Here is a 25,307-nt window from a genome sequence, read left to right on the forward strand (position 1 = left end):
AAGGGGAGACACTGTGGCATCCCTCTATTTGTAGAGTTACCTTGATGCTGTGTATCATGTCACATATGGTACTGGTGCTCCAACCCAGGGCCTCACAACAAGGCATCATTGGCTCTATCAAGCAAGCCGTCTCCTGACTGAATCTTAAGTAAATAATGATTTCTTTAATAGATCACATTTGGAGGTCCAGGAAAAGACACGAATTTTGAGAGGACACAATTTAATCCAGTTACAGAGGCCATGTGTCAATTGTTCTCCAGAGCACCTTTCAGTTTAAACCTAGAAGTTCTCTTCTTGGATGGAATTTGAAGGACTTATTTGTGAGATAAGCCAAAAAGAGGACAAATACTGGATGAACTCATTTATAGATGGGAGTTAAGAAACAAGACAGATGGGGAAAATACAAAGTGAAACTTAGATTTAATGTGTTGGATTGCAGCAGAGCAAAGGACTTTGGGAAAGGAAAGCAGGGATGGGTGTTGAGGGGATATTGGCATTCTGATGCCTGAAACACTGGGGATGAGAGTGTTCTGCAAACACCTATCATGGAAGGATGAGTGGTTTTACCTATGTGTCAACAACTGTGTAACCATTAACCTCCCAATAAGATTATTTAAAAAAAGGGTGGGGTAGATAGCATAATGGTTATGCAAAGAGACTCTCATGCCTGAGGCTCCAAAATCCCAGGTTCAATCCCCTGTACCACCATAAGCCAGAGCTGAGCAGTGCTCTGGTTAAAAATAAATAAAATAAATAAATAAAATTTTTTAAAAAAGTGAAAATTGTGCACCAGGAATTTCTATGACTTTATTTCTTCACTTTTGATGTTAATCTTATGATAGATTTTGTCTCTATGGGAACAGCTCCTGCTTCTTTTCTGCTTTCCTTACTCCCTTTGCTTATGAGTCATTTGAGACTAGTTCTAACCCTGGACATTTTTTCTTCTGGAATGTTTTGTGGTGCTTTTTTGAGGAACATTTTCCCAGCTGTTGTTATAACCTATGAAAATGTTGGTTTGTCTTCATTCTTGTGAAGTTGTGATAATTAGTTCAGAAGCTAGCTTTGGTTTATTGGCAGTTGAGTTCTGGTACTTACCCCTTTAAAGTCTTCGTATCCACCCTATGGATTTGTAAATAAGGCTCATTAAATTTTAGTGGTTATGTTTTTTTTTTTTTCTATGCGATCATTATCATTGTAAAAACAACTGATTTTGAGAAATGTGTGACTTTCTTAACTCCAGACCTTGGTAGTTCTTTTTTCACATGAAAAAAAAAAAAAGAGTGATTGTTGCAGTTGTGCCAACCTATTCCTCTCATTTCTTTTTCAGGGTGCCCGGGAAACATTTGAGAACTACTACCGAAAACAGAGGCGAAAACAGGCCCGCTTGGTGCTCCAGCCTCCATCTAACATGGTAGAATATCACCTTCACTTGTCTCACATTTTCAGTTACTTTCTCTGGTATACTTTAGTTATTTTGCATAAGTTCCTCCCTCCCCCCCAACTGTGATTCTGAAACTATTAATGTTGGATGCAATTGTAATAAGAAGGTAGCAAATAACATCTATTGATGACTCTGTGTCAGGTATTGTTCTAAGTATTATTTATGCATTGTCTCATTTTTTTTCACTGTAACCCTGTAAGATTATTGTTATATTTACTCATAATCTTGGGAACTGAGCTCTAAGAAATTATGTCATCGGTTTTGACTATGTCTTAATGTGTAGAAACAAAAACGGTAACATTTCTTCTTTGGTCTGTTGTAGCATGAAACTTTAGATGGCTACAGGAAATATTTTAATCAAATTGTAGGGTAAGTGTATAATTTATGTATGTTGTGTGTGTCTGTATTTAAATTTATAACTTTAATACATAGACTTGTAAGGCTCAGAAAAATGGAACCCTGGTAAATTCACTTTTTGCCCTTTTTTAAGTAATCAGGACAATTTGTTTTGTATTTTTCTTATGATACCACAGAGATATACTACAAGTCTCTTGTGTTTTTGGAAAGTACTTTTTTGTGGCTAAAGGGAGAAAAATATTGACTTTTAATCTTACTGCATTTGACATTTTATTTCTTCATTCTTGTTAAGAGGGGACTAATTAATCAGGAAAATATCATAGCAGATGGTTTTTCTCTAAGACATCAATGACTGTTAACTTCACATTTCATGATAGTTTTTAATATTTGTAAAACCCTGGATATACTGGTCAAACTGTAATTCCTGACAGCTGTGTGTTCTCTTCCTCCCCATCCCCCAACTCTTAGCTTTTTTGTGGTTGAAGATCATATCCTCCATACAACCCAGGGTTTAGTAAACAGAGCCTATATTGATGAACTATGGGAAATGGCACTTTCTAAGACCATTGCAGCACTCCGTACCCACTCGGTATGTAAAAGTAATTCTTGAGAAATCCTTTTGTAGAGATGATTAGCTGATACTTATGAGTGTTTTGCTATTTTTAAATAATTCACTGTATATGGTTTGGAATGCTTTTTTTACCAGGCACCTTCAAAAAACACACAAATAACCTCTTCAAATTGTCATGTTTGTTTTATAGTACTGAGCCCACTCTTGTGGATATAAACTTTTAGCAATAAGAAAACAATAACATTTTTGATTGCTCTCTGTGGGTCAGGTATTGTTAAGTATGCTTCATACCTTTCATTCTTACTCCAATTCTATAAAATAGCGTGGAATCAAATTTATACAGTATGACCCATGTTCTTAGCCAGTACTCCATATTGCCCTCAATAACGCCTAATAATTCGTTTTGGAGTTTACATTTTAATTCATAACTTCATGATAAAAGAAATGCTTATAACTTATCAATGCATTTCTTAATTATGAAGTCCCATGGTATTAATATGTCATGAACTTTTCTAGTGATACCTACTTTAGTATAGTTAGAATACACTGACTCTGTTTCTTAAAAGTTTTTATTTTATAAATTTTATATATTTTGTTTATAAACTTTATTAGTGTTTATTCAAAATTTTATAAATACTTGTTGACTTTGTGATTACTACAGTGAAAAAGCCAAAGTCTTTACTATTACAAAGTTATATTTCCTTGGAGAGTGGTTTATTATAAGGTTGGACTCTGTATTTTTTAAAAGTGACCCACCATGTACAGTAATATTACTAGGATGATCTGTGGTTTTATTTAGCTTGTTGCCATAGCAAAATATTATAGGCTGGGTGGCATAAACAAAGAAAAGACATTTATTTTCCTAAAGCTCTGGAGGCTGAAAGTCTGAGGGCTTTTTTTTTTTTTTTTATAAAATAGAAGTATTGACAAGACCATAGAATGAGAGGGGTACAATTCCATACAATTCCCACTTTCAGAACTCCGTATCCAATCCCCTCCCTTGATAGCTTTCCTATTCTTTATCCCTCTGGGAGTATGAACCCAGGGTCATTATGGGGTGCAGAGGGTGGAAGGTCTGGCTTCTGTAATTGCTTCCCCGCTGAACATGGGCATTGGCAGGTCGATCCATACTCCCAGCCTGTCTCTCTCTTTCCCTAGTGGGCCAGGGATCTGGGGAGGCAGGGCTCCAAGACACATTGGGGGGGAGGGGTCATCTGTCCAGTGAAGTCATGTTGGTATTATGATAGCATCTGGAATCTGGTGGCTGAAAAAGAATTGAGATATATAAAGTAGAACAAATTGTTGAATAATCATGAACCTAAAGACAAGAATATAGCAGATGAAGATTTGAGATCTCTGTTTTGGATGAAGCTAGTATGTCTATTTTAGGTATATTCCAAGGGGCCCATGACCCTACTAGTTTTTGCATGAGCCTGACATCTAACATACAGGTGACCTAAGTTATTGTCTGGGGAGACGGTGTCATAGTTGGAAAAAGGACCAGAAAACTGGATCAGGGAAGAGAGTAGCTCCCAAATATGGGAAAAGGTCTGAGATTTTTATTGATATTTGGTAAGACCTCACCTACTGGTTTACAGAGAATCACATTCCTGGGTCTGCATTTCTACTGTATCTTCCTATGTATTTTATTATTTTATTTTTTACTTTTTAGAGCACTGCTTAGTTCTGGTTTATGACTGAACCTGGGAACTCAGAATCTCAGGCATGAAAGTCTTTCACATAATTATTATGCTGTATTCTCCTCCTCTTCCTCCTTTTATAAGGACACCAACCAATATTAGGATATTAAGGACTACCTTGCAACCTAATTTGACTTTAAATATCTCCAAAATCAGTCAGAAGGAGGGTTGAGATTTAAACATAAAAATTTGGAAGAATATGAGTAATTATGATGCTGTTGAGTCTGTGACATTGTTTTTCTCAGTGTATTCTGAAGGCATCTCTATCCTGATTGATATCTATGTATGAGTGTGTATATATATTTTTCTTCTATTTTTATCTTAGGATGCCATACTTTTTCCCATTATTATATATTATGTGTGATTAAATTGTATATGTACATATATATATACTCAAAAATCTTGTTAAAAATCTTATTATTTCTAAATTAACTTAAGAACCTCTTTATTACTTCCCTACTGTTCTCTTGCTCCTAAAAATTTGAACTAATCTTTATGCAGTAAACATCTAAGTTAAAATGAAGATCACTGTCATATTTTTGTATCTGGTATTTTCCAATAATAGTATATGTATTTTGACACTTATTTGCTTTAATGCCTTTTGGTTAAATACTTTACATGCTCCCCACTTGAAATCCTAGTTTCAGTGTTTTATGGCTTTCTAAGGATGTTAATTTAAGGATTTTTTTCCTTCAATCATTTATTAGCTAACTTTACTATTATTTTGTGGGATCGAAGTTCTTGATTTTGTTTCTATCAAACTAGTTTTATCAATTTTAATATTTTTCTTTGGAAAAACTTTTTCAGGCAGGGGAGATAGCGTAATGGTTATGCAAAAAGATTCTCAGACCAGTGGCTCCCTGGTCCCAGGTTCAATCCCCTGCACCATCATATGTCAGAGCTGAACAGTGCTCTAGTAAAATAAATAAATAGCTATTTTTCTTTTTAGAAACCCTAGTTTTCTTCCAAGCAATTCCTTTTTTGTAAGCAGAATTTCTTAATATTTTCTGTACTTTTTTTCTTTTTTAAATTATTTTTTAAATTTTCGCTGTTGTTGCCCTTGTTTTGTATTATTATTGTTGTTGTTATTGATGTCGTCATTGTTGGATAGGACAGAGAGATATGTAGAGAAGAGGGAAAGACACAGAGGGGGAGAGAAAGATAGACACCTGCAGACCTGCTTTGCTGCCTGTGAAGCAACTCCCCTGCAGGTGGGGAGCCAGCAGCTCAAAACGGGATCCTTACTCCCGTCCTTGTGCTTTGCGCCATGTGTGCTTAACCCGCTGCGCTACAGCTCTACTCCCTGTACTTTTGCGTATGCATTTGAGATTGTGGCAAATCTGTATGACTGAATAGAAAAATGCAGTGCCATTTAACACCATTAAGGAAGAATGCTTTCCAATTGTGTTGCTTAAAGTTTATAGTATGGAAATAGTTCATCAAATGGGAGTTTTTCTTTGTAGTTATACTTCATACTCTTTTGATATGTAGAATAAAGTAGCATTTTTAAAAATCATTCTTTCATTTTAACCACCGGGGCTCACATCTGCACACTTCCATCGTTCTTGGCCAAATTCTTTCTTCTTCTTTTTTTTTCCTTCTATATAGAGGGTGGAAGACAGACTGAGGTAGAGATAAAGAGAGTGAGAGGAGAGACACTGCAGCAATGCTCCACCACTCATAAAACTTCCCCCATGCAGATCTTCCCATGTGGTCATGGGGGACTTGAGCCCGGGTCCTTATGCATGGCAAAGTGTGTACTCCATCTGGTGAGCCATCTCCTGGCCGCATCTCATTTTTCCAGTAAAACTGTTCCAGTGTAGCGTCATAAGGTAGATAGGTTAATAGTTGCTTCAAGGTGGGAGTAGGTTGATGGTAGGAGGAGTAAAGGTAGAGAGAGTTAGCTTGAAGGGTCTGAGGTTTCTTTATGAGAAGTAGAAAATGTTCTTAATTTGACTGAAGCTGTTTTGCACATAACTTCAAATATGTATTAGAAAATTAAAAAAAAACATTGAGTTGTAAACTTTAACTGGGTGAGTTATATTGCATTGGAATTGTATCTCAACAAAGCTATTAAAAAATAAGTGAACATCAAACACATTTGCTCAGTGAACCATTTTATCCATTATGAGAAAGAGTGCTTGATGCCACAAATGCTAATTCTATTTCATGACACTATTATATTACAAAGAAATCAAAACAAAGTAACAGGGACCCAAACATCAAGATACATCTCAAAAACAGTCTGAATGATTATATTATCAAAAACCTATATATTATTCTGATTTTCTATCATTCTCTAAAGTAATTCTTTATGTTTTCCTATTGAATTACTAGTCGTTGCATAACTGGAAACATAGTGAAATATATTTCTCAAGTAAAATATAATAGCACTCACCATAAAGAAAAGATTAACATATTATACATTGAGCCAGATTGAAGCTACATAACAGAACCCCACCAAAGATAGTAGGAATAATAAGCCAGATGATGAGAAATGATATTTACAACATAAACAATCAGCATTGAACTAATATAGGACATTTAAAAGATTCCTTCCTACATATCGTTATGTTAATATCAATGACCCCCCAACACACACGCACACGCACACGCACACACACACAAAAAAAAACAGATGTAAACAGTTGCTTCAGTAAAGAAGTACTCCAGCTTAGGGAGTCTAGTGATAGTGCAGCGGGTTAACCGCAAATGGCGCGTAGCGCTAGGACTGTAGTAAGGATCCCGGTTCGAGCCTCCGGCTCCCCACCTGTAGGGGAGTCACTTCATGGGCGGTGAAACAGGTCTGCAGGTGTCTATCTTTCTCTCCCCTCTATGTCTTCCCCTCCTCTGTCCATTTCTGTCTGTCCTATCCAACAACAATAACAACTACAGTAATAAAACAAGGGCAACAAAAGGGGATAAATAAATAAATCTTTAAAAAAATAATAGAAGTACTCCAGCTGACAAATGTGAAAGATGCTCAGCCTTAGTATACCAATGAGATGCAAATTAAAACAGAAGGAAAATATGCAAGATTTTTTTAATACAAATGGTAAAGAAATCAGAACTCTCACATACTACTAGTGGGGTTAATTTAATCTAGTAAAATCCTTTGGAAATGTTTGTATTATTTTGTAAAATTGAATATCTCCATGATCCTAAAATTTTATTATAGAATATATTCTCTTGAGACACTTTCTAATGCATCATAATATACATGTGAATACGAAAATTGACTCCAACATTGTTGAATTTTTAATAGAAATGATTGTATACTAGTAGTAAAATGAATAATCTGGGTTAAATTTAGAACATGGAATATGTCAAGAAAACAAAATGTAGATATGTAAAAAGCACAAATAATTTCAATACTAAAGTGTTTAATTATAGAGGCAAAACAGAAACACACAATTTATTTTCATTGACATACTGTAAAAATATTAAGTAGGACTGAGTATCTGCAAAGCAGTGAAATTAAGAGAATGACTGACAAGCCATATTTTGGGAGGAAATCCTTGCTAATCATATATCTGTTAAAGGGCTAGTATAGAAACTATACCCAAGGGGTCGGGTGGTAGCACAGCATGTTAAGCACACATGGCGCGAAGTACACAGACTGGCTTTAAAGATCCCAGTTTGAGCCCCTGGCTCCCCATCTTCAGGGGTGTCACTTCACAAGCGGTGAAGCAGGTCTGCAGGTGTCTCTAATCTTTCTCTCCCCCTCTGTGTCTTTTCCTCCTCTCTCCATTTCTCTCTATCTTATCCAACAACAATGACATCAATAACAATAATAATAATAACCACAACAACCAAGGCAACAAAAGGGGGGGGGAAGCCTTCAGGAGTAGTGGATTCGTTCAGGCACAAAGCTCCAGCAATAGCCCTGGAGGCAAATAAAAACAACAACAACAAAAAAACTATACCAAGAATTGTTAATGCTCCACAGTGAGAACAGATAATCCAAATAAGTCATAGGCCAAAACTCTGAACACATACCTCACCAGAGAAGATAAGAATACAAAGGATTTTCAGTATCACACATCGTCAGACAATTGCACATTCAAACAACTTAACATGATGATATACCTGTTAGAACTGCTAAAATTTCAAGACAGTGATCCCATCAAAAACTGGAGAGGGTGTGGAACATTAGAAACTCTCTGCCATTGCTGACAGGAATGGAAAATGATACACAGGCTTAGAAGATAGTTTGGTCGTTTCCTCCCCGGTAATCATTAAAAAAAAAAAGGTATTTTAAAAGGGGGACTGGTGGTGCTGCATCCAGTAGAGTGCATACATTCCCACCTGGGATTAGTGTTCAAGTCTCTTTCTGAAAAAGAAAAAAATTAAAGAAATTTAACAAATATTACTTTAAAAGACTGAAAATAAAATAGGAACGTAAATGACAATATTTAACATGGCAAGTAGGATTGAAGTTGAATGCTATTAAATGATAGAATCTTTTGTATTGATATTAGTCTTATTCCACCAAAAAGACTGTCATATTTTTGATAGTATGAAACAAGCAAGGACTCATGTATATAAAACAGAAACCACTGATAACAGGATAAATTGTCAAATGTTTTTTTGTGTGTGAGTGAGAGAATTCAGCACACTTAGAAATTAAAAGTCAGGTAAAGAGGGGAGTCGGGTTGTAGCGCAGTGGGTTAAGCGCAGGTGGCGCAAAGCACAAGAACCAGTGTAATGGAGAGAGGAGGGGAAGACAGAGTGGGGGAGAGAAAGAGAGACACCTGCAGACCTGCTTCACTGCCTGTGAAGCGACCCCCCTGCAGGTGGGGAGCTGGGGGCTCGAACCGGGATTCCCTACGCCGGTCCTTGTGCTTTTCGCCACATGCGCTTAACCCACTGCGCCACCGCCCGACCCCCTATTTTTGAATTTTTAACTCTTAACAATGTAGATCAAATCTTATTGTCATCCCTGACTATATCTGATAGTAACTTAAAACAGGCAGGGATTATACCCTTTCTAAAGAGACTTCATAAAGTAAAACACTATAAACAGTTATATCAAAATTTACTTTTATTTTTACTAATTATGGTGTTTTTTTCTCTTTGTATTTTTTTCCCCCGCTAGTCTTATTGCTCTGATCCAAACCTCGTATTAGATTTGAAGAACCTCATTGTGCTTTTTGCTGACACACTTCAGGTTTGTTCCTTCCATTTTTTTATATACTTGTGTAGCTTAGTATTTCTTTATAGAATTTCCTGGTCATCACTCTGACCTTTATTTTCTCATTAATAGTTACTGCATTCAGTTTTTTCCCCAGAGAAAATTGATTAATAGAATCACTCATTAACTTTTATTTAAAAAAAAATATATTCTTGGTTCAGATAAAGTGTCTGAGAGAGTTTGGATTTTCTCAACTGCCATCTTGAATTAGGGACATTGATTTGAACAGCATATTATCTTCTATATAATAATGTAGAAGTGGGTGAGATTTGTGCATTTTCAATTCTCTACCTTTGTCTGAAGGTTGCCCTAAATTATAGGGAAAAAATTATAGGGGGAATTGAAGGGAGAATTTAGTTGGCATTTATACCCAGTATATGTTGCTGTCATTATTTTTTTTTTCAGCACATTGGGGGCTGAACTCAAACCTTAATTGATTACATATCCATAGTGAGCTATTTTGCTCACTTTTATTTCTTTTTAATGTAGCACTGGGACGTCTTCTATAGCACTACTTGGTAACCTTTCCCTGGGGCGATTTTCTTATTTTTCTATTTTAGAGAGAGAGGAAGAGAGAGAGATGGAGAGAGTAAAAGAATGACAGAGAGAGGAGAGACACTGTAGCAAAGCTCCACCATTCATGGAGTTCCCCCCTTGTGCTGTCCATAGTACCCCCATGCGTTACTAGGACTCCAGCTTTGTGCAAGATAAGTCCTTGAGTTCGCTATCTACCACTCCTGGGTGTATATTTTAATCTTTAAAATGTAAATACTGGTAGGTAGGAATGGAAGGTGCCCTCATCCAATTTCACTTAAATTGTTGGCCAAAGAAGAAAAACATTTTTCAGTTTGTAATCTCATGCTGCTAAAAAGAATTCACCACAGAAAATGAAGCCATTTAAAAATTTTGTTTCAGGTATATGGGTTTCCTGTAAATCAACTTTTTGACATGCTGTTAGAAATCAGAGATCAGTATAGTGAAACTCTGCTAAAGAAGTGGGCAGGTATTTTCAGGTAAGAAATTATATGTGCATACACATGTATTTATGCTTAAGAATTTTTGGATGTGTAAGCTACATTTGATTTATATTTTCTAGCTGTAATTCAGGTTCTGACTCAGAATTCTAGTAAATTTTAGGAATGTACCAAATAAAGTTTCTGAAATATTCAGTCTAGTATATTGCTATGTATCATGTGAAGAGCCCACAAATGCCATTTCTGATCCTTTGAATGAATGTTAAGAATCTAGGTTCATATCATCCAGGTCATCTGTGTCTTTCTGTTCTGTTTTCTCTCTCTCTTTATTTTTTAAACATTCTTATTAAGGATCATGCCTAATCCATCCTTACTTATAAGTAAATGACTTTAGAACCCCATTTGGATCACCTAGGCTTAGAGGGAGGGGTCTTTTCTGAAGACTCGTGCATGTGAGCCCTCATACTCTCCCATCTCCACATACTGAGAAGTCACCTACTACAATCCAGTGTTTGAAGCATATATGTTAAGTACGTTATGACATATCTATAGTATGAAGAATGTTAATTGTGCTGTACTGTCTACGCATAAATACTTCCTTGGATTGTTTTTCTGAGAGAGACATATCTCAGAGAAACACAGCTGTTCACTTTTGCTTCTTTTCCTTTTGAACCCTTACATCTTTATACTTAAAGTGACCTTGTTCACTGTGTTATCTCTTAACCAGATTGGCTTATCTTGTTTCCCAATTCTTTTTAAGGTGCCATTTATTTATTTATTTGTTTGTTTGTTTATTTATTTATTTATAGTATATGCTCAGTATATCTTTACATTGCCCTAAAATATGTGCTAGCATACCTCATTCTCCACTAAAATGCTTCTCACCTTCCACTCTGGGACATTAGATTCCTTTCCCTCCTTTAAATCTGGACTAATCTCTCACCTTAATTCTAAGAATGTACATTGTTCCTTTAATCTATCCATCCATCCATTCTTCCTTCCTTATTTTAATTTCTACCATGGTTATTACTTGGCTTTGTGCCTGTACCACAAATCTATTGCTCCTGCTGGTCGACTTCTGGTTTTTTTGTTTTTTTTTCACTCCTTCCTTCACTTTCTTCCTTCTTACATTCCTTTCATTCTTCTTCCCTCCCTCTCTTTCTTCAGTAGGACAGAGAGAAATTGAGAGGGGAGGGAGAGACAGCAGGATACCTGCAGTAATTATTTCATTGTTCTTGAATCTTCTCCTATGCTGATGGGGAGTGGGGACTTGAATCAGTGCCCTTGAATATAATAAAGTGTTTGACCATGTACACCACCACCTGGCCTCCCAATCTTTCTTTTCATGGTATCTGAACATATTTCTGATAATCACGCTGTCCTCTTCTGTATATACTCAAATATACATGTGTATTTCTAAAAACCTGTTTTATCTAATGCCACTGTTGCACTTAGGGAAGGGATATCTTGATAGTAACTTTGAAAATTAATAACATGACTGAGCCTATGTATGAAAAAAGTATTTATCCTTAATGCAATGACAAATGAGCGGTTGAATTTTTTATAGAAGTTACTTTAGTTCTCCAGCCAGTTTTGAATGTTAGAAAAAAGTTCTAATGTGGGATTGATAGACATATCAAATAGATTTTAAATATAGACGTAAAGCCTCATCATCTTTTTTTTTTTTAAAGATTTATTTTATTTTATTTATTCCCTTTTGTTGCTCTTTTTTGTTGTTGTAGTTAATTGTTGTTGTCGGTGTTAGATAGAAATGGAGAGAGGAGGGGAAGACAGAGAGGGGGAGAGAAAGACAGACACCTGCAGACCTGCTTCACCGCCTGTGAAGTGACTCCCCTGCAGGTGGGGAGCCAGGGGCTTGAACCTGGAACCTTATGTCGGTCCTTGCGCTTTGCGCCACGTGCGCTTAACCTGCTGCGCTAGCGCCCGACTCCCGCCTCATCATCTTCTGAGTGGATATTCTTTGATCATTAACTTCTTACTTAACCTTCAGACATCAACATGTTACCTTTAAATTTTGTTTCTCATCTATTAATCTCAAATATTAGAGAATCATGTTTATAATTGTGCTGCATTTAAGTTTTGTGTCATTTTTCAGAATGCGGTTTTCATTCTGTGTTCTTTTTTAAGTAGTTCCTACCTGACACCAAATAGTTATATTATAGCAGGAACAGATTTGAGATTGTGAAGTGTTCTTTTTTGGTGTTAGTGTATATGCAGCTGGAATACACCAGGGAATTACCAATTACTATAGTGACTAACACACCTTTCCTTCCTCCTTGCATTCCTTCTTCTTGAACCACTTCTTACCTTACCCTACCTTCTGTTCTTCCTTTATTTATTTTTCACAGAAACATACTTGATTCTGACAACTATAGTCCCATACCAGTAACGAGTGAAGAAATGTATAAGAAGATGGCAGGACAATTCCCATTCCAAGATATAGAACTAGAAAAGGTAAGAAATACCTTAAAATGAACTTCTCTTTATGGAACATACTCTGACAGCTTTTGTTATATCTGTATTCTTAAAAGCATTGCTTCCAATTTGAATATTAAAACTCTAAAATATCTTAAAGGATGCATACTTTGAGGGTTTATAATGATTATAGTTCTAGTTTTGGGAATCAGCAGGTGGCTTTGGGATCCCATTGCTACAGAAATCTTTTAGGGAACTGGTGGGAGTTCTCATTTGGTGTACCCTTTTAAACACTTGTTTTTATTATACTTTCAGGAGACTTTCTTCCCTTAATATACAGAGAAATTTACCTTGAGTGCTATGTCAATCTGTCAGTTTTTTAACAAAATATTTTTGTGTATCTATTATTGTATAGAGATAGAGAGAAGTTGAGAGGAGAGGGGGAGCAAGAGAGGGGAAGAGACAGAGAGACACCTGCGGCCCTGCTTCAGTACTCATGAAGCTTTCCCCTTGTAGGTGGGGCCCAAAGGCCTGGAACCTGAACCTGAACCTGGGTCTTTGCACACTGTAATTTGAGCACTTAGCCAGGTGTGCCACTGCCTGGCCCCCAATCTGTCAGCTTTTTTTTTTTTCTTCACTATTTACTGCCTAGGCCACTTTATTTGTTTTTATTATTATTATTATTATTTAATAATGATTGACATTATTAGAGGATAAGAGGGATACAATTCCATACAGTTCCCACCACTAGAGTTCTGTATCCCATCCCCTCCCTTGAAAGCTTTCCTATTATTTATTCCTCTGGGAGTATGGACCCAGAATCATTATGGGGTACAGAAGGTGGAAGGCCTGGCTTCTGTAATTGCTTTTCTGCTGGACATGGGCAATGGTAGGTCGACCCTTGCCCCCAGCTTGTTTCTGTCTTTCCATAGTGGGGCAGGGCTCTGGAGAGGTGGGGTTCCAGGACACATTGGTAAGGTCATCTGCCAAACGGAGTCAGGTTGGCATCATGGTAGCACCTGCAACTTGGTGGCTGAAAAGCATTAAGATTTAAAGCAGAACAGATTGTTTAATAATCAGGAACCTAAAGGTAAGATTAGAGCAGATAAGATTTGAGGCCTTCCTGTTGGAAGAAACTAGGAAATCTATTTTAGGTTTTTTCTAAGGGGCCAATGGCTTTACTAATTTTTTTTTTTTTTTTTTTTGCCTGAGCCCAAAACAGCTAATATACAGGTGGCTAAAAGTATCATTTGGGAAGATGGTGTCAGAGTCCTGGGAGTATAACTATAAAGCTGGATCAGGAGATAGAGTAGCTCCCAGATATGGGGAAAGTATGTAACTGTTACTATTAACTGTAGACACCATTGATCTAACCTTGGGCCCATGTCTAATTGTATTTAGCACAGGAGCCTGTGTAACTTCTGCATCCCTGTAGGTGTAAGCTCACAATCCATGGTCATAGCTAGGAACATTCTAGGCTGCACTCACTTCAGGACCTGTCTTCCTTGAGTAGCAGAGTATGTTGACCCAGCCTCCCTTAGGAAAGTGGGGCAGTTTCTACCATTGTTGTTCTACATTGAGGGCAAGGTCTTGTAAAGTTCCACCGGAGGGTTTAGTGATGCTGTTTGTGATGAAAATGACCAGTGATGGTGGAGAAAGGGATCTATTAGAGGTCTAGGCCCATCAGACCTGTGTAGGAATCCCAAAATTCCCTGACTAGGGCCCTGGATGATGGAGTGGCCTTCTAGTGACCAAAAGGGCCATCATTAGAGTGCAATGGTCTCTTGACCTTATCCAGATTTTGTGTATTCCTTACTTTATCTGACAGGGTTAGAGTTAGAATGATTGAGGGAAGTGAAATAGGAGAACCTGTCAGTTTTTAACAGTGAATTTAGTCTGATTTTTTTTTTTTGGCCTCCAGGGTTATCACTGGGGGACAGTGCCGCACTATGAATCCACTGCTCCTGGAGGCTATTATTTCCCTTTTGTTGCCCTTGTTGTTTATGATTGTTGTGGTTATTATTATTGTTGTCATTGCTGTCATTGTTGTTGGATAGGACAGGGAGAAATGGAGAGAGGAGGGAAAGACAAGAGGGGGGAGAGCAAGATAGACACCTGCAGACTGCTTCACTGCTTGTGAAGTGACCCCCCTGCAGGTGAGGAGCTGGGGGCTTGAACCATGATGTTTATGATCTTTATGCCAGTCTGTGTGCTTTGCGCCATGTGTGCTTAATCTGCTGCACTACCGCCCAACCCCCTTTAGTCTCATTTTTCTACCACAATAATGATGTAGAACAGTTTTATCATCTGTCATCTCAAAAAAATCCCTCATCCTGTCTTTGGTAGTAGTGGTATTCTGGGCCTTTGAATTTATGTAATACTATTGAAGAATTCTTTTTAAAATTTGAAAATAGAGAGTAACACAGTCAATAAATCATTAAACATGAGGTCCTGAGTTTGATCCTCAGCATTGCATGTGTCAGAATGATGCTCTGTTTGTCTCTCTCTCCTCTCTTTCTCATAGCTAAATGAATAATTAAAAAAACTCAAGATAAAGACAGAGAGGGAAAGGGAACGGGAGAGGGAAAGGGAAGAGGGAGTGGGGGGGAGGGGGAAGACAGAGAGAGAAGGAAGATACACCCCTGCATTTATTGTGTATGGTGCTCGCATGTGGTATCAGGGATTTGAACCTGAACCCTCTTACATGATAAAGTCTACACTGTTCTGGGTGAGCTATCCTGTGGCCCCATGCTGCCACTTTTTAAACAATCCCATTCCTAACTCTCAACTTTTGGAACCACCAGTCTGGTCATTACCCATCTACTTCCAGTATGCCGTATAAATGGAATGATACAGTATGGAACCTTCTACTCTGCATAATGCTTTTAAAATTCTTCTGAAGTGATGCATGAATCAGTAGTTCATTACTTTTTATTGTTTAACAAGTTGACAATATAAATACTCCTCCATGTGATGAAGGACATTTATCATTTTGTTTGGTTGCTTTTTTTCTTTTTTCTTTTCTTAGACAGAGCAGTGCTTAATTCTGGTTTGTGGTGGTACCAAGGTTTGAACATGGTGCCTCAGAGACTCAGGCATGAAAAGTCTTTTGTAAAAACATTATGCTATCTTCCTGTTCCAAGTTACTTTTTTTTTTTTTTTTTGCCTCCCAAGTTTATGGCTAGGGCTCAGTGCCAGCACTATGAATTCACTGCTCCTCTAGTGGCTATTTATTTATTTATTTATTTATTTTATTGGATATGACAGAGAGAAATTGAGAGAGGAGGGAAGATAGCGAGGGAGAGAGACAGAGAGACACCAAGCGACCCCTGTCTATAGGTAGGGAGCCAGAGGTTTGAACCGGGATCCTTGTGCAGGTCCTTGCAATTCATAATATGTATGTTTAATCCACTGTGCCACTACCCGGCTCCCCTGAGTTACTATTAAATAAGAGAGATGTATTTTGTTTCATAAGAGATAGGAGTTTCAGATGAGTGAGAGAAGCCGGAACCTCATTCTTGGTAGGCGAGTACGTTGCCCCTGGGCTGGTTCTCCCTCCCTAGAACATCATTCTTTTTTTTTTTTTTTTTATTTAAGAAAGGATTAATTAACAAAACCATAGGGTAGGAGGGGTACAACTCCACACAATTCCCACCACCCAATCTCCATATCCCATCCCCTCCCCTGATAGCTTTCCCATTCTCCATCCCTCTGGGAGCATGGACCCAGGGTCCTTGTGGGTTGCAGAAGGTAGAAGGTCTGGCTTCTGTAATTGCTTCCCCGCTGAACATGGGCGTTGACTGGTCGGTCCATACTCCCAGTCTGCCTCTCTCTTTCCATAGTATGGTGGGTATCTGGGGAAGCTGAGCTCCAGGACACATTGGTGGGGTCTTCAATCCAGGGAAGCCTGGCCAGCATCCTGATGGCATCTGGAACCTGGTGACTGAAAAGAGAGTTAACATATGAAGCCAAACAAATTGTTGAGCAATCATGGACCCACAGCTTGGAATAGTGGAGAGGAAGTGTTAGGGAGGTACTCACTGCAAGCTCTAGTGTACTTCTGCTTTCAGGTATATATTTTGCAGTAGTTTATAGATACCTGTGAAGATATGCTCTCTCACACAGAAACTGGTGTATATCTAGGTTTTGGGACTTTGTTAGAAAGTGAACCACCTGAGATGGAATTAGAGTATACTATGAAAGGAAAGGTCTCACCCGAGTAATGAAGCTGAAGGGTTGTCATTCCACACGTGAAGTCTCTGGACACAGTCTGAAGTGAAGCATGTTGAGGTGGCAATCGTTGCGTTGGTTAGGTTGTGATCGGCGGATGCAATATTATTTGATATGGATTGGGAGAGGCATACGGGAAAGTGGGCCCTATCCAAGGGTTCCAGGACTGGGGGAAGTAGGGGCTCTGTAGTGGAGATGTGAGGTTCCTGCTGTCTTAGGGTTCAAAAAGACAATCGATAGTTAATGTTATCATCACATTATTTGGTAATTGGGTTAACTTTGAAAATTCCTTTTGTTATGGTTTGCTGTATAGTACCCAGTATCTTGTATAAGAACATCATTCTTATACATGCAGCATTGGAGATCAAATTGAGAGCCTCAGACATTGCAAGTCATATATTCTACTATCTTGAACTAGTTGCCCAACTGCTGAATTATAGTTTATTTTTACTTATATCTTATTTTTATTAGTATCAGGAAAACTTGGAGATAATTTCTTAACTTTGATATTGTTAAACAGGCATTATAATGAATTTAGTACTCTCCTTAATGTATGTTGGTATGTGACTTGCTTTCCTTAATTTTTGCGTTCACAGCAACCTTTTCCCAAAAAGTTTCCTTTCTCTGAATTCGTGCCAAAAGTTTACAACCAAATTAAAGAATTTATCTATGCCTGCCTCAAGTTTTCGGAAGATCTTCATCTAAGGTATAGTGTGAAACAGTGAAAATACAGCAAACACTGAGATTGTGACTCTGTATTCATGTTTTCTAAAAAATTCTTTGACAGTCCCTTCAGTTCTAATTCTGAAAATCTGTAGTATTACTCCTCCATTCCCACTGCACGGTGCTACTGGATTAAAAAAGTCATGTTACATGGGGAAGTACGAAGTGTTTGAACAAATTTTTTTACATTGCTTGATTTATTTTTTTGTTTTACTATTTTTCACAGATTCTGATTTCAACACCATTAGTGAGAAATCAATAAAAATGAGTAATATAGTAATTTTTATCGTCCACTTGATGAAATTTTAAGATCAGTAGGTAACAGTGTGTTTAACCAGGAGTTTATATCTGATCAGCATGAAAATCACTACTGCAATGTTTAAAATAATTACTCTTTGGAATTCTTTGTAATAAGTTTAGTATTTTACATGTATAACCTCAGGTAGTTATCACAGCATATCTCTGAGGCAAGCATGAACTATTTTCATTTAATAAATACTAACAGTAGTCATTGTAAATGAGCCTCCCTAAATATATTTGGTGATAGAATTATGTTGTTGTTGTTTTTTTATCAAGTTATTTTGGAGTTCCCAGTGTGACCTGCCTCACATTCTTGTCATATTTGACATAGACTATATAGGCAATTCTTTGTCATTTTCTTTTTTTAAAAAAATATTTATAAGATAGATTAATTTATCATTTATTTATAAATAATTGTATTTATTTTATTTATAAATTTTAATGTATTTATAAAATAAAAAATATCATCAAGTCCATAGTATAAGAGGGGTATAACCACACAATTCCCACCACCAGAACTCCACATCTCATCCCCTCCTCTGCTAGCTTTCCTATTCTTTATCCCTCTGGGAGTATGGACCCAGGGTCATTATGGGGTGCAGAAGTGGTAGGTCTGGCTTCTATAATTGATTCTCCGCTGAACATGGATGTTGGTAGGTGGATCCATACTTCTAGCCTGTTTCTTTCTTTCCCTAGTGGGGGAAGGCTCTGGAGAGGTGGGGTTCCAGGACATACTGGTCAGGTCATCTGTCCAGGGAAGTCAGGCTGGCATCATACTATTATCTGCAACTTGGTATCTGAAAAAGCATTAAGATATAAAGCAGAACAGATTGTTTAATAATCAGCAACCTAAAGGTAAGAATATAGCTGATGAGATTTGAGGTCTCCATTTTTAGAAAATGGTAGTAGGTCTATTTTAGGTATATTCCAAGGTATATTCCATAACTTTATTAGTTTTTGCCTGAGCCTGAGAGATAACATGCAGGTGGACCTGCTTTGTCTGGGGAGATGGTGTTTGGGGTGTATTGTCTGGGGAGATGGTGTCAGAGTTGGAAATAGGACTAGAAAGCTGGATCAGGGAAGAGAGTAGCTCCCCAATGTGGGTAAAATATATAAATACCATTAAGTGTAAACTCATCGATTTGATTTGGGGCCCATTTTCAGTGCAGCAGCCTGTGTAACCTCTGCATCCCTGTAGGTCTGAGGTTGCATTCTGTGGTCAGAGGTAGGAACATCCAGGCTGCACTCATTGCTAGACCCATCTTCCTTGAGTAGTAGAGTATTTTGACCCAACCTCCCTTCAGAGAATGGGGCTAACTCTACCTTTGTTGATTCATATTGAAGGCAAGGTCCTGTAGGAACCCACAAAGGAGTCCACTATGTTGTTCCTGATGGAGATGACCAGCGACAACAGAGAAAGGATCTGTTATTTATTTATTTTATTTATTGGATAGCTACATCAAGAAACCAAGAGGGGAGGGAGAGACAGAGAGGGAGATAGAAAGAGAGATACCTACAGCCCAACTTCACCACTTGCAAGCTTTCCTTCTGCAGATGGGGACCTGAGGCTTGAACCTTGGTTTTGCACATTGTAATGTGCGCTTAACTAGGTGCGTTACCACCAGGCCCTTTCATTTTCTCTTTCAATTTACTTTTCCAAACACTTATTCTTTTTGTCCCCTCAGTCTATTCTGTAAATCTCCTTGAATATTTTAAGCTCAGTGATTGACAGCTATTTTAAAAAATATATTATTTATGTATGTTTAATGATTAGTGCAGATTTGATGAACAACAAGACATTCTGTATCTTGATACATACTATACTGTCAAAGAATTATAAAATGATGCTGGACATTTAGAAATGAGTTCAGCAGTTTTTGCAATTTGTTTTCTACATTTTTTTTATCTCCAGGCATACTGCTGGGGCTCTGTGCCTGCACTGTGAATCCACTGCTCCTGGAGGCCATTTTTCCCATTTTGCTGCCCTTGTTATTGTTATTGCTGTTGTTGTTGTTGGATAGGGCATAGAGAAATCAAGAGAGGAGTGGAAGGCAGAGAGAGAGAGAGAGAGAGAGAGAGAGAGAGAGAAAGATAGACACTTGCAGACCTACTTAATCACCTGTGAAGCGACTCTCCTTCAGGTGGGGAGCCGGGGGCTCGAACCAGTATCTTTAGTCTGGTAGTTGTGCTTTGTACCATGTGTGCTTAACCCACTGTGCCACCACCCGCCCCCCTACATATTCTTCTTCTTCTTCTCCTTCTCCTCCTCCTCCTCCTCCTTCTTCTTCTTCCTCTCCTCCTCCTTCTTCTTCTTCTTCTACTAATCCTTCTCCTTCTCCTTCTCCTCCTTCTTCTTCTTCTTTTTAAATATTTTTTCATTAGTGATTTAATAATGATTGACAAGTTTGTGGGATAAGAGAGCTTCAATTCTCACCACCAGAATTCCACATCCCTTCCCCTCCATTAGAAGTTTCCCTTTTCTTTATCCCTCTGGGAGTATGGACCAAAGATCTTTATGGGGAGTAGAAGGTGGAAGGTCTGGCTTCTGTAATTTGACAGCTATTTTTTTAATGTGATATCACTACCTTACCAGTGAAGAAATCTTTATTCCAAAGAATAGTTTTTATAGAAAATCATCTTGTGTTATGTATCCAGAGGTTTATGAAGTCTGTTGGTTTCAGGATTTTAGTTTTTCCTTTTCAAAACTTGGTATATGTGTCTGAGGACATGGCTCAGTAGCTAGAGCACAGGCCTTGTGTATATGATGCCTCATGTTCAACCCTGGGCATTGCATATGCCAAAGTGGAGCAGAGCTCTGCTAGCTCTTCCTCAGAAAATCTGAAAATAATAAAATTTTGCATGCATAATTAACTACTGCATCATTTACTTAAATTCACTTTCTTCTGGTAAAAATGTCATTATTGACTGTCATTTGGCATTATGAAGATTATAAAGCATTAATGCATGGTTATATTCCTTACTTAAAACATTTATTTCCTGATGAGAGCTGTGTAAATGTCATATGGTTGGTGTGGGAGCCGAGTGGTGGTGTACCTGGTTAAGTGCACTTTGATGGGGAGAGGAGTGGCTTCATTAATGGGGAATCAGGGCTACAGGCATCTCTCTCTCTCTCTTTCTTTATCCCCTTTCCTGTCAAATTCTTGTTTTTATTAAATTAAAAAAGAATAAAATAAAAATAATTTTAAAATAAATTAAAAAAATATGTCAATTTAGGATCACAAGACAACAACACAGTGGAAGTGTGCAGAACTTGCATGTAACCAGATCTGATCTCTGGTGAAAACAAATAATACAATGGCAGATATTATATTTAGGGGGATTTGTCAGCAAATCTTATAGACAAGTCTACAGAGAGCCCAGTTTGGAAAATTATAAATATTAGCAGTCTGTATAGGGACTTTAAAGTACGGGAAAATTGATGATTTAAGACAAGGAGTCTTGCTGGGGAATTCTACCCTAGGAGACTGTAGAGCACAGTATTTTAATGCTTTGGGTTTTAGAATGATTGTCTAGACTGAAATCATACTTTGCTATGTACTAACTATATGATCTTGAACAAATTATTAAATTCTGTGCGGCTTCTTTTTTTTGGGGGGTCGCCTTGGTTATTGCTGGGGCTTGGTGCCTGCACTATGAATCCACTGCTCCTGATGGCCATTTTTTTCCACTTTATTGAGTAGAATAGCGAGAACTTGAGAGGGGAGGGTAAGATAGAGAGAGGAAGAGAAAGATAGATGCCTGGAGACCTGCTTCACTGCTTGTGAAGTGACCTCCCTGCAGATGGGGCAACAGGGGCTCAAACTGGGATCCTTGCGCTTTGAACTATGTGCACTTCACCCGGTGCGCTACCACCCAGTCCCTTGTCACTTCTTCATTTGTATAGTTGTACTTATAATAAAATTATTTTATTTGGTTATCAGAAAGTTAAATGAATTTTAATATGTTAAAATACTTGGAGTAGTTTGTGGTACACTATAGATGTTATTTGCAGCTTTTATTGTTATTATGAGTATCATTGCTGTCTTGTTTGTTTGCAGAATAATTATTCTACTTTTGATGCTTCTTTTCCAGTTCAACTGAAGTTGATGACATGATTCGTAAATCTACAAACTTGCTGCTAACTAGGACTCTGAGCAACTCTTTGCAGAATGTCATTAAAAGGAAGAATATTGGACTTACTGAGGTGAAGCTCCTTATTATAAAGAGAACCAAGGCAATAGCTGAAAAGAGGCCTTCAGCTCTGGTCCTTGTTTGTGACTTGTTTGCAAAATTCTGCATGGTTGGGTGTTGGGCAGTGGCACACCTGGGTAACTGCACATGGAACAAAGCACAGAGACCTGTGTAAGGATCGCTGTTAGAGCCCCTAGTTCCCCACCTGCAAGCAGGGAAGCTTCTTAAGCAGTGAAGAAATTCTGCAGGTGTCTCTTTGCCTCTTTCCTTTTCTTAAAAAATAATTAACTAATTAATTTATTTTCTTTTTCTGTTGCCCTTGTTTTTATCATTGCTGTGGTTATTATTATTATTGTTGTTATTGATGTTGTTGCTAGATAGGACAGAGAGAAATGCAGAGAGGAGGGGAAAACAAAGATGGGGAGAGAAAGATAGACACCTGCAGACCTGCTTCACTGCTTGTGAAGCGATCCCCCTGCAGGTGGGGGGCTCGAACCGGGATCCTTATACCAGCGCTCGATCCTTATGCAGGCGCTCTAGTTTCACCTCATGTATGCTTAACCCACTGCACTACAGCCCGCCCCCTGTCTCTCTCCTTCTTTACCTCCCCCTCCTCTCTAAATTTCTCTCGTCCTATCCAGTAATAATAATAATAACTGGAAATACTGGCTTCCAGGATCAGTGGCTTCATAGTCCCAGCACCAATCCCTAGCAATAACCCTGGAGGCAAATATATACATATATATTCTGTATGGTCTGTCATGTTTTTCTTGATGATCTCCTAATGGTAAGGATGTAATCACCTGTTGGTGATTGTTTTTAAGTCCCTTCACCCCTACTGTCTTTCATTGTTATTTGCTTAACTGGTTTTTATTCCTGAAGTTCTTGCTACTTGTTATTTGCCATTGATGTTCTAAAAAATATATTCGGTCAAAGAATGTAGTTAACATTTGACCCCATTAAATGGCAGTTCATATAATATGAAATCACATTTTTTTCTGCCTGAATGTTGATGCCAAGGATTCTGGCATTCATAGACCTTGGCTAGTGTTAACCTCAATTTTTGCTTTTGTGGTACCTCACACGTAAGTGCTAGATTACTCTTTATCCATAAATTTGGAGACTGGTGGTTAAGGAAATGTGAGAGACAGGTAATTCTGACCTTTCTTAGGAAGCTTATGCAATCTCATAAAAAGAGAAGGCACATTGTACATCTGTTGAGAACAGTATCTTGGCAAACTGAAATGTTGGCTCACTGGAGTGTACTCCTAAAATTTATAAAGATGTGAAGTTTTCTTTATCTTATAAACCCAGGATTACATGAGAGACTCAAGCTGCCATTTTCTGGAAATTATAGTGCCAAAAGTGTGCACTTACAGATTTTTTTTTTCCGTAGGGAAACAGAAAGGCTGTTGGCCATCTGTTTTTACCTGCAGAGGTTTTGTGATTTGAAAGTCATTTGCTCTTGGAAGAAAATGACATTTTCAAATACACTGTCAAGGATCGTACTAAAAGTTAGCAAATGTTTGTGATACTGAGCCCTACCTTAAAACAGCTGGAAGCCAGGCGAGCACCTACTTCTTAGTTTGGAGTGATTTTCTTTTTCCCTGCATAAAGATGTTAAACATTTGCATTTCAGTGTGCTCCACTGGCAGTTACTGAATTCTTATAAGGGATTTATAGCCACATTTGATATTATTAAGGAAAGACCCTCCCTTTTCAGTTCACATGGCGTAGAAATGGCATAAAAATGTGCCTGAGACTAGGCTAACTTCTTTCTTTCTAATCAGGAAAGCTATAAAAAAGGGAAATCAGAGTGGAAACTAGGAACTCCTACTGATCTTAGATTGTAATGTTCTTCTTTTCTACATTCCAAGTAGGGCAGATGGGATGTAAATTTATTTTGTGAAGTATCTCTAAGTTGTAGTGCATGACAGTTGCCATTCAGTTTTCAGTCTTTAAAAGTCATTTTAAATAAGTAGTATAGCAGGAACATTTTGCAATAGCAGCAGCTTTGGCCTCAAAAGACTCCTGAATCTGGCTGTGATTGTGCCATTGATGTACTCTGATAGCTTAAAAGACCTGAGTTCTCAGTTCTTAGACTATCTGGGCCATTGTTCCTTTCAAAGACAGTCTACATATAAGGCAAAGACAGGAAGAAGCAATGGGAGTTTATTAAGGGAGAACTTTATCATAATTCTTTTTAAAGAATTTTTCAAATATTTATTTATTTGATAAGACAGAGATAAAAGGAGAAGGGTAGATAGAGAGGGAGAGAGATACCCACACCACTGCTTCACCACTCTTTTTAAAAAATTATTATTGATTTTATAATGATCAACAGCCCACTGGGTAAGAGGGGTACAATTCCACACAGTTCCCACCACCAAAGTTCCACATCCCATCCCCATCCATTGGATGCTTTCCTATTCTTTATCCCTCTGGGCGCATGCACCCAGGATCATTATGGGGTGCAGAAAGTTGAAAGTCTGGATTCTGTAATTGCTTTTCTGCTTGACAGGGGTGTTGGCAAGTTGATCCATACTTCCAGCCTATTTCTGTTTTCCCCTAGTGTAGGGCTCTGGAGAGGTGGGGTATGGGGACACAATGGTGAGGTTGTCTGCCCAGGGAAGTCAGGTTAGCATCATGGTAGCTTCTGCAACTTGGTGGCAGAGTAACGGAGCTGAAGGGTTGACATCCCATGTCTGGTATCTGTGGACACCATCCGAAGTGAAACATGTCGAAGTGGTACTGCTTCCATGACTTTGGTTGAGATCAGCAGATGCAGTATCAAATGGAATGTATTGAGAAAAGCATGAAGGAAAATAAGCCATGCCACAGAGATTCCAGGACTGGGAGGAATACTGGTTTTATAGAGAATGGGGAATGTTCTTGCTTCTTAGAGTTTAAGAAGGCATTATATAGTTACTGTTAGAACCAAGTTATTTGGGAATTCGGTTTTCTTTGAAAATCCCATGGTTAGGATTTACTGTACTATACAAGGTCTTACCATGATTTATGTTATTTAATGCTCTTTGCAAATAACTATATCTTTTTAAAATTAATTTATTTATGAAATGGGAACACTGACAAGACCATAGGATAAGAGGGGTACAATTCCTACCATCAGAGCTCTGTATCCCATCCTCTCCCTTGATAGCCTTCCTATTCTTTAACCCCATGTGAGTTA

At 38.0% G+C, this 25,307-nt stretch overlaps 1 protein-coding gene across 3 annotated transcripts in view; it reads left to right on the forward strand.

The window, feature by feature from the left end:
* EXOC6B (exocyst complex component 6B) overlaps nucleotides 1-25,307 on the forward strand; it is a 615,405-nt gene that overhangs the window by 324,317 nt on the left and 265,781 nt on the right. For all 3 annotated transcript variants that reach the window (XM_007523677.3, XM_060187119.1, XM_060187121.1), the window contains exons 9-16: nucleotides 1,328-1,411; nucleotides 1,764-1,810; nucleotides 2,267-2,387; nucleotides 9,168-9,239; nucleotides 10,179-10,276; nucleotides 12,607-12,712; nucleotides 17,500-17,609; nucleotides 22,019-22,130. In XM_007523677.3, coding sequence (XP_007523739.1) covers nucleotides 1,328-1,411; nucleotides 1,764-1,810; nucleotides 2,267-2,387; nucleotides 9,168-9,239; nucleotides 10,179-10,276; nucleotides 12,607-12,712; nucleotides 17,500-17,609; nucleotides 22,019-22,130 — 750 coding nt within the window. The remainder of the gene's footprint in view (nucleotides 1-1,327; nucleotides 1,412-1,763; nucleotides 1,811-2,266; nucleotides 2,388-9,167; nucleotides 9,240-10,178; nucleotides 10,277-12,606; nucleotides 12,713-17,499; nucleotides 17,610-22,018; nucleotides 22,131-25,307) is intronic.

The sequence above is a fragment of the Erinaceus europaeus genome, chromosome 3 (genome assembly GCF_950295315.1).
Source record: "Erinaceus europaeus chromosome 3, mEriEur2.1, whole genome shotgun sequence".
Classification (NCBI taxonomy): Eukaryota; Metazoa; Chordata; class Mammalia; order Eulipotyphla; family Erinaceidae; genus Erinaceus; species Erinaceus europaeus.